The 9,533-nt window shown below is 54.9% G+C and overlaps 1 protein-coding gene across 2 annotated transcripts; it reads left to right on the top strand.

The window, feature by feature from the left end:
- Window positions 1-744: 744 nt before the first annotated feature.
- On the top strand, window positions 745-2,803 carry DAND5 (DAN domain BMP antagonist family member 5). 2 transcript variants are annotated; one of them, XM_016218617.2, is made up of 2 exons: window positions 745-1,071; window positions 2,558-2,803. In XM_016218617.2, exons 1-2 carry the CDS (start codon window positions 757-759, stop codon window positions 2,801-2,803), a joined length of 561 nt encoding a protein of 186 aa, XP_016074103.2. In that variant the 5' UTR covers window positions 745-756. The 2 variants fall into 2 exon arrangements, 1 of the variants encoding a protein (XP_016074103.2); XR_001603620.2 differs by lacking the exon at window positions 745-1,071 and adding an exon at window positions 2,401-2,473 and having other exon boundaries at window positions 2,558-2,599.
- The last annotated feature ends 6,730 nt before the right edge of the window (window positions 2,804-9,533 follow it).

The raw sequence follows: 9,533 nt of genomic DNA, 5'->3' as shown, positions 1-9,533 counted from the left end.
GACACGTGTAAGGCACAGCCCTTTTTAATATCTTCTTAATATTTAGGACTCTGAAATCATCTTATCTTGTATTGTCTGCTTTCTGCACTACAACGTAAAGCAGGGAGGATCCATTTTCTGTTTTTTCCACCTGTATCCCCAGGGCTCAGAATTATGCTTGACCTCTAACAGGTTGTTAAAGGAAAACCAACAGCAATAATGTTAATCATAGCTTACTCGTGCCACTGTGTACCAGCTACTGTTTTAAACTCCTTGCATAATTATCTCCTTCAGTCCTCAGAACAACTCTACCAGGTAGGGACTGTTATTATCTCCATATTTCAGAAGAGGAAGCCAAGGCCCAGAGTGGTTAAGGAACTTGACCAAGGTTGCACAGCCAGGAAGTTGCAATGTGGGGATTGAAACCTGAATAGCTTAACTCCAAAGTCTGGCTTTGCTAAATGGATGAATGGGGACTGAACCAGGTACAGAGCCCTCAGGGACTCTGGCATTGTGCCCCAAGCCCCTGTCTCTAGACCTGCCTTTCCTGGTCCCACAGCCCACACACCAGCAGCCCCAGCCCCTAGGTCCCCTGCAATGCTGGGGGGAGGGGTGGGAAACCAGCAGGCCTGGGTTTACTCTGGAGTTTGCAGAGGCACCTCCCAGCTGCCCTGGTGGGGGGCAGGACATTAAAAGTGGGTCTGGTGGGCACAGACTCCACTCACCAGACAGCAGGGTCAACTGCCCCGGACCCTGAGCCCAGTCACAGACAGACAGATGCTCCTCAGCCAGCTGACCACAGTTCTGAGCCTGCTCAGTGGAGCCTGGCTACCCACAGGCTTGGGGAGACCTGGACCCCAGGATCCCCCACCCCAGCCCTGGGCTGTCACCAATCAGACCCGAACTCTGAGCCGAGGGTCTCTGGCCTCCCCAGTGCCATCTTCTGCTCTCAGCAGCTGGAAGGCCTTCTTGGACCTGCAGAAAACCAGGCGTATGGGGATAGGTGGGCTGCAGCATGGGCAGGACGTGTCTCTCCCACTGGACCCGCAGGAAGTGGCCCAAGAGATGTGCAAAGCTGTGCGCTTCACTCAGGTGAGTATGTGGTGGGGGAAGGAGAGGGCTGGATCTCAGCGTTGACAGAAGGCATGGCTGTGGTGCCAGATTTGGAATCAAGCCCTGCATCCTTTACTTGTCTCTGATCCTCAGTTTCCTCCCTTACAAAATGGGGGTTGTCTCTCCCACCTCGGCCATAGCAGTTGTCCCTATCCTGGTCTCCCAGCTTCTGCTATCACCACCCTGTCCTCGAAGTCTATTTTTCCACCTGTGAGCTCCTGAGTCAGGTCATGTCTCTTCTTCACTCAGAACCCTCCATGGCTCCCACCTCACCCAGACCAAAAGCCCAAGTTCTTCCTGCAGCCCACAAGGCCCCGCTCTGCTCTCACCTCCTCCCATCTCCCCCTTGCCCACTTTGCTCCTGCCACACCTGCCTCCTTACTTTCCCTCAGATGCATCAACCTTATATACCACTAGCTGTTCCTTTGCCTCTAGCACCTTCCCCAACCCTGACATTCTATGGCTCCTTCTTTCATCTCCTTTAGGTTTATACTCAAACGTCGTTTAACAGTGCAGCACCTCCCACCCCATTCCCCCCTTTTCTGTTTTATTTCTCGTTGTAGTGCACTTCATCACCTAAAAAGTGAAATTGATCCTGTAATTGCATTTATCATCTGTCTTCCTCAGTAGATGTCTGTTCCACCAGGGCAGGAATTTTTATGCCTTATTCACTCTGTATCCCTGTCCGCAGCCTCCAGAGCAGAGCCTGGCACACAGCAGGAGGCCAGTGTTCATAGAATGATGAACAGCAGTACTTGCCTGCTCAGGCTTTTGGGCAGCCCGAATGAGAGGGGTGTGGGTAGCGCTCTCACAGTTGCAATCAGATGGTGCTCCATAATGGCCGGAGGAATTCATGCCCTATGTTGTTTATGGCCCAGGCTTTGAAGCAAGGAGTACCACGTTCTGCCTTAACTTCTGGTTTCTTTGTAACTCAGAGCAAGAGGCTGGGTGGCTGGGGCAGAGTGAGGGGGAGAGTGCAAGATGAAGATGGGGGGGAGAGGCAGAGGCGGGAGTGTAGGGTTTAAACAGAGGAGGGCCATGATCAGGGGGTGAATTGACAGATCCACTTAGTTGGAGGGGATCAGAGGAAGAACTAACATTTATTGAGCACCGACCGTGTACCAGGTAATAGGCCAAAAAGGCTTTCTGTGTAAGCCCCCCCCCCCAGGCTCCTGTAAAGCCACCCCTTCCTGCTGTTCCTCAGCCTTTCTATTAATTCTCTCTGTTGAAAGGGCTAGAATGGTTTCTTTTTTTCCTGGTTGAACTTCGATGACTTCACAGGTGAAGAAACTGAGGCCCAGAGAGACTGAGTAATTTACCCGGCACACGGCCAGCAGATGGCAGAGTCAGGATTTGAGCCCAGGCACCCGTGCTTCTCAAGGTGGGGTGGAAGTGGGTGGGGATTATTATTACTCTGGCCTCAGACTCCACTGCCCTTGACCTGTCTCCCTGCCTCTGGCCCCAGGTGCTCTCCCAGCCAGGATGCATGGCCATGCACCTCCGTAATCACCTCTGTTTTGGCCACTGCTCCTCACTCTACGTCCCCGGTGTGGACTCTGCCCTGCTTGTCCTCTGCAACAGCTGTGTGCCCGCTCGAAGGCACTGGATACCTGTGTTGCTGTGGTGTCGGGTGGGCAGCCCAGGCTCTCGTCGGCGGTTGAAGACATCCACAGTGCTGGTGGAGAGGTGTCAGTGCAGCCCGAAGGCATGAGCTGAGGATCACGGACTGACACACAGACATACTCACCTTGGAGAGATGGAAGTCAGAAAGACGCCAACCTGGATTATGTACTAGGTCAAAGAGACCAGGGATGCAGGGAAAGCCAGATGAGCCTCCCAAGTCCTCACCTTGCTCCCAGGAACACCAGACATAGCCCCAGCCATAGAGGTAGATGACTCATAGTCATAGCACACACTTATTGAGCACTCACTGTTGGCCAGGCCCAGCTCTAAGCATGTGACATGTACTTACTTGTGTCATCCTCAGAGCTGCCCAGTAACATAGAAGTATCACTTCATTTTATAGGGAAGGAAACTGAGGCCCCAAGAGGCAAAGACACTCGCTCAGGGTCACACAGCAGCACCTGGCAGAACCAGCATTTGAACTCAAGGCAGTAACCACCAGGCTGGACCTCCTCACAGAATAAATCAGACACACTCCCAACTGCAGGGAGAATAGATAGCCCCACCCAGACCAGGACACACAGTGACAACCCTGACCTAGGGACCCCAAGAAACCAAGGCAGGAAGGCAGACATAGCTACTGGGGGAAACTTGGACTTCCCAAGTCAGAGGCAGAACCCACATGTTCCAGCTGCCCCCTCCCAGTCTCCACCCAGCCCCATGTCCAATGTGGCATTTCTACAGGAACCATAAAGGTTGACGGAGTCCAGTTGTGTGTATATGTGTATGTGTGTGTTTGTTCCTCCAACTGGAGTTCCCTGGGAGTAGGTGGCCCTGTGGAATGTGGGCATGGGGGATGCTCCCTCCTCAGTTGGGCACGGGGACAAGGGCAGCCTGGCTTTGGGCGTCTGGAACCAGGGCCCTAGCAGATGGGCCCGTCTGGCACAGACGCAGGGACATGTGGCGCTGTCAGGGTTGCCTCCAAATGCTCCCCGGAGCGCAGGGCGGTGGTGAGGGGGCGACCGGGGCCCCCCTCAGCCCTCTTCCTGCCTCAGGAAGGAAGGCCCCAGGTGAGGGGAGCAGGAGGAGGGGACCCGAGGAAACAGATGGGCCAGTGGGGCGTGGGAGCCCATGACCTCTGACCCCACAGGCCAGCACAGAGGGGTGGGAACAGGCCAGGCAGGCAGCTCCCAAGGCTCTGCTCCAAGGCCCCGAGATGGGGAGTCATGAGTGGCCCACAGGGGAGGGGTGTGCTCTCCCTCCTTCCTCCATGGTTCTGTGCCAAACCTCAGGCAGTGTCCGAGTGGGTAGCTCAGCCTTGGCACCATGGGCACCCCCTCTCTGGCAGGCATATGAAGCGCCTGCTTCCACCCCCTTTCAGCTGTGCCCACCTCCTGCCAGCCGGAGAGCCAGCTGGGAACCTTGGTGCCAGGGGGGCCCCGGCATCCCTGCCCCCTCCTGGGCAGTGCCAACTGGCCCCCACCCCCACTCCCCAGGACCATTAATGGGTGGGTAATGAGTGCTAGGGGAGCGGGGGAGGGGCAGGGATGCAGGTGCCACAGGCGCTGGCACAGGGGCTGCTAATCAGGTTTGCCAACGCCATCTGTCACCGCGCGAGCATCTGGGGCTCAAGGTGACCCTGTCACCCTCAGTTACAATTATGAGTTTGGCATCTGTATTAAAGCCCGCCAGCCGGCCAGGAGGGGGAGGGCTGGGGTGGGTACGGGGGTGCACAGCAAGCCCTGTCCCGGGGGTCCCGTTCCCAGGGGCTGTGTGACTGCCAAGGCATGGAGCTTCTCCCTGCTTAGGGGAGTTGTGTGTGTGTGTGTGTGTGTATCCATGTGCTCCAGCCTGCACAATTCTTCGAGCATGCCTGGGTGCAGGATTGGGAGTCTGGGTTTTTGTGTGTCTCTGGGTGCGGTGGCTATGTGTTTGAGTTTGGTGGGATGGCTGGGGATGGGGGGCAGCTCTGAGATCGTGTGGCTACACAGAGCAGTGCGAGTCCATGTGCTGGGAGAGGAGTGAATGGTGGGTCCAGGTGCCTTTGGGTGATGGTGTGTGTCAGGGTATATGTGTGATGTGTGTGTGTGTGTGTGTGTGTGTGTGCATCTGAGAGTGTGTGGTGCTGTACATCTGATGGTCAAAGGCTGGCTATATGTTTGGTCATGTGGATCTGTGTGTAAGATTCTGTTGAAGTATGTGTGTGCATGCATATGCGTAAACACACTAGGGCAGCTGCTGGGAGAGGCTCTGTGTGGTCACTGCAGGGCTTCTCTCCTGCCACTTTTATTTGTTCCTGTCCTCACCAACCCCTGCTGCCGGGCTCTAATCTGGGGGCTGGGGAAGGCAGGGGGCTGGCTCTGAGGAGGGCTCTGGGCTTCCAGTTCTTGTACCTGGATTCAGGGTTCTCAATTCTAGATTCTGAGAACAGGATCTATACTTTTAGATTTTGGATTCTGGGCACTTGGACCTGGATTTTAGATTTTGGGTCCTCAGTTCCTGGATCTGATTATAGATCTTGGTATCTGGGAATCTAGGTTCAGATTCTGGATTTTGGGATCTGGATTCCAGGCTCTGAATTCTGGCTTTGGGTTCTGGCTTCTGGACCCTGGCTTCCCATCTCTAGGCTCTGGGTGCTGAGCCTGGGCCTATCCTCTGCCCTTGTATTCATAATAGGCCACTAGGCCATCCCCTACCTCGCCCAATGGGTGCAGAGACCACATATGGCCACCAGGGGACACCCTTGGTCCAGATTTGGGCCCAGATGACCCAGCCATGGACGGTTTGGAGACCTCCCTGGCCTGGCTTGACCCAGCCCTTTGAAGAGGAGGAGGGGGTTTTACTTCCCTTCCTTCCCATTCCCATCTGGGCTGGTGACTGATATCTGTCAAACATGGAGAACTGGACCCAGCATCCCCACAGACCCTCCAACCTGGGCTGGGGGACGGGGCGCCAAGCCATTGGGTCAAATGCAGGGTGGAGAGAGCACATGTCATGGGATGTTGTCAATGAGTTTGCAGGTGTGACAGTGCACCATGTGGCTGGGGTAGCCACATATGGCAGTGTTCTGTGGAGTGTGGGCCCGTGTGGTATGTGGTATGTGGCCATGTGTGACTGGGACCACATGTCTGGCAGGGTCCTCATGTGACATTGCTTCTGTAGGGCCCTATCTATAACTGTGTCACTTTGGGGTGAGGTAAGAGTCCCTGTCATATGGATGTGTCTGACTGACCATGACTGTATCTGTGGGTGTATCTGTAGATGTCACTGGGTCCATGAGAGTGTCTGGGGCAGTGTCCCCAAGACTAGGTCCCTGTGTTGATGGTGCCTCGTCAGTGGGTAGGTGAAGATGTGTAGAACAGAGATGTGCCTTCCAAGAGTGTCAAATTGGGGAAGGTATGTTGTCCAAAGGGGAGTGGAGGAAGGCCTGGGGTGGGTGGGACCAGAGGCCCTCGGAACACTTGTTACATTCTCTTACTGGTATCTCTGACCCTCAGTCTTGCTGAGTCTCTCTACTGCTGCGTCTCCTCCCATCTCTCAGTGTCTCTGACTTTGTCTGGGGGTCCTGGTCCTCTGCCTAGTCCTGTTACCAAGCACAGCGCAAGGCACGGTAGGCTCTGTGGTTATTGGCTGGCTCCTACCCCAGACCTTCGTCTTCCGTCTCAATCCCGGGTTCTGCCTCACCTTGGTTCTGTCCCTCTGTCCATCCTTCCTCATTGGTGCATTTCTCTCCATCTCTTGTCTCTCCCCATCTCTGTCTCTCCCTGTCTCTGCCCGCATGGTGGGTCCGGGTGGGTCCCGGACTGCCCTGCCGAAGCGCCGGGCGCCCAGGCGAACAATGCTCCATTCACGCGGCCCTCCGGTGCCATGGCAACGCTCCCGCCCCGCCCTCCCCACCCAGGCCGCCAGTGCCAAGAGGATGCCATGGTTACGTCAGGCGCGTGCCCGCCCCTAGCGTCTCCTCCCGTGCTCTCTTGGAGGAGACAGGCCGGCAGGGGGCGCCCGACTGCAGCCTCTGCCTTGAGTCAGGAGGGGCATCTTCCTTCAAGGGGCTTTTAGCCACTTGGTGCCTCAGTTTCCCTTTCTGTAAACGTTGCGGGGGTGGGCAGACTGAGATCATAGTGTGTGTGCATGTGTGTGTGTGTGATGGTGGGTGAACGTGCTTTTTAGGATGGTTACGTGTGAGTACATTTGAGAGTCAGTGGGACTGTGTGCCAATTTGTGGGTCAGTGTTTGTACACATGTGTGGGTGTTTTATGAAAAGTAGTTGGTTCTAGTTTGGGGGTGACTGTATTCCTGTGTGTTTGGAAATGGGTCTGCGTGTGCATTTCCATTCCTAGGTGTAAGAGTGTCTGTAGTTTAGGTATGACGGTGTATGTGTGTTTGTGGTCGTGTGCCCTGGTGTTTGTGTGCCCCTGTGTTTGCATGCCTGGGGTGTGTGTGTGATTGTGTGCTTGTGATTTCGTGTGTGTGTTTGTCTTTGCATGGCTGAGGGGTGGGTGTGAGAGTGACAGCAAGAGAGATGGCAGGTGTCTGTGGTTTTAGTGTGATTATGTGTTTGTGCTTGTGAGTTCATTTAATTGTGTGCATGTGTTTGCATGCTTGGTGTGTGTGTGTGTGTGTGTGAGATGGTGCATGGCTGTGTTTTGGGGTGTGGTTGTGAGGTTTTGTAACTGTCTGGGGGGCCTGTGTTCACAAACTAGTGTGTGCTTATGTGTGGGACTGGGAGTAGGTTCCAACGACTGCTGGAGCCTGGCGGAGCCCCCCTCACTTGAGGGCCTCCTGGCACAGAAGGGGGTGCCCAGCTGCTTGAGACCTCCAACTCCCCACAGGTTCAGGAGAGCCTCATCTGATGAATATTCATGAGGTGGGGGCTGGCACCCACTGCTGACAGCTGCACATCCATTAGCGACCCCCCCCCATCTGCTCTCCATACACTGACTACAGCAGGGAGGGGGTGTCAGCGTGGGCTTGTCCCTGTTTCTACAACTGGGGGACTGGGGTGTCCTAGTGACTATCATGGAGGCCATGTTAACATGCCTGGCTGCCTGTTGAGACAACTAAGGGGCTGTCTCAGTGTTCTGACAGGCACTGGGGAGAGTGCCTGTTGTGTGACAGGATGTACTTGTAACAGTGGTGTGGCTGTCACCCATTGTTTCTTTGTAGCTCTGTCTGGGGACCTGCAAAAGTGATGCCCTGAGCATGTGTCATCAGAGTATCTTTGAGCAGTTCTATAGTGGCCTTACCTGCTGGCTGTCTGCTCTGTGACACCATGACAGTAAGGATGTGTTATTATTGGATTGACTGGTTTGGTTCAAACATTGATCTAGGGACAGCTGTGGAGATGAAGTGAAGTGATCAGATCTGATTCCTCTCCTTGTGACTGAGTGAGGCAGTGACTCTATGTGGCCACATGGCTAGCACAGCTGTAGGGGCACCTAGACAAAGTATGTCAGTGTCCCTCTGCTGGTCAGTGTGACACTTATACAGTGTGAGGGTCAGCGTGTCAGACTGCAAAGACATGTGAGACCATGAGGCTGAAGGTGTGTGTGACAGCATGACTGAGGGTGTGACAGTGTCAGTGGTTGAAAATGTGAGTGTGGTTCTGTGTGTGGTTAAAGGTGTGACAGCATGGCTGTGTATAACAGCATATATGATAGTATGGTTGTGACAGTGGGACTGAAGATGAGACAGGATGGCTGTGTGCATGGCTGTGTGATCAAGTGTGACAATGACACTATGTGTGTGACAGTGAGTGTGTGTGCCAGCATGAGCCAAGGGCCTATGACTGCCCCACCCCTACCCTCAGGCTGCACAGGGAGTCCAGCTACATTCTCACACACAACTACACTGTCACATCCTCAGCCATGCTGCCACATACAGCCATGCTGTCATAGTTTCATGCTGGATTGAGAAGCCTTGTGGCATGGGAGGGGAGGGGAGGGGAGGGGAAGGGAGGGGAGGGGAGGGGAGGGGAGGGGAGGGGAGGGGAGGGGAAGGGAGGGGAGGGGGGGGGTCTATAACTCCTCTGGCTCAGAACCATCTTGGGGATGCACTTGGGCCTTAGACATGGAGACATGGAGATCCAATGCTGGGGGGGGGCATGGCCTTGCCCCTCTGTCTTCTCTGTGCAGCTTGGGTTTGGGAATTAGCCTCCAGATGTAGTGGGTATGGGCAGTGGGAGGGCTACTCTGGGTTGGGGGACTCCAGCCTGAGCCCTGGTGTGTGGCTGGGTGGCCCCTGGGGCTTGGCCAGGAACATGGTGCAGCTGGTTCACCCTCCACCCCCATATCTTCTCCCTGGGATGGCTGGGTGGTGTACAGAGGCCCTATTCAGGATCCAGGGCCAGGTTTCCAGGGTGGGTGGGGTGGGTCTCCTTCCTGCTGCAAATGAAAGGTTTCCCCAACTCCTTCCCTTTGCCTCCAAATGGGTGCCAGTCACCAGAGGCCTTGCTGCCCTCCTGTCCTCCATCCTGGCCAGGCTGTGCCTCTGGGGCACGTTGAAGTGTGTGTCTGTAGGACCTTGCATGTAGCTGCAGGCTGGCCTGTGTGTCCCCATTTGTGATTTGGGGATGCTTGCATATGTCTTTGGGTGTCATGTGACCAACTGTCTGTGTGTGACTAACCATGTGTATGTGTACCCCTTGTATAACTTTGTATGATTTTGTGTGTGCCACAGCTGTGGATGATTTTGAAAGCATCTGTGAGTGTGATCCAATGGGTCTGTCCTGTGTGAGATTTTGTGTCCCTTTGTGACTGTGTATAGCCTGTGTAGATCTGTGTAGTGTGTGATTCTGGGAGTTCATGTAACTGGGTGTG

The sequence above is a fragment of the Miniopterus natalensis genome, chromosome 4, assembly GCF_054644295.1.
Source record: "Miniopterus natalensis isolate mMinNat1 chromosome 4, mMinNat1.hap1, whole genome shotgun sequence".
Taxonomy (NCBI): domain Eukaryota; kingdom Metazoa; phylum Chordata; class Mammalia; order Chiroptera; family Miniopteridae; genus Miniopterus; species Miniopterus natalensis.
The sequence above is the reverse complement of the archived record's forward strand: the minus strand, read 5'-3'. Positions and strand labels throughout refer to the sequence as shown.

Bases quoted from the DNA above. Each gene is read 5' to 3' on its own strand.
- DAND5 (XM_016218617.2), top strand. From the start codon at position 757: ATGCTCCTCAGCCAGCTGACCACAGTTCTGAGCCTGCTCAGTGGAGCC. The intron at 1,072-2,557 runs GTGAGTATGTGG...CTCTGGCCCCAG, and splicing joins AAGCTGTGCGCTTCACTCAG to GTGCTCTCCCAGCCAGGATG.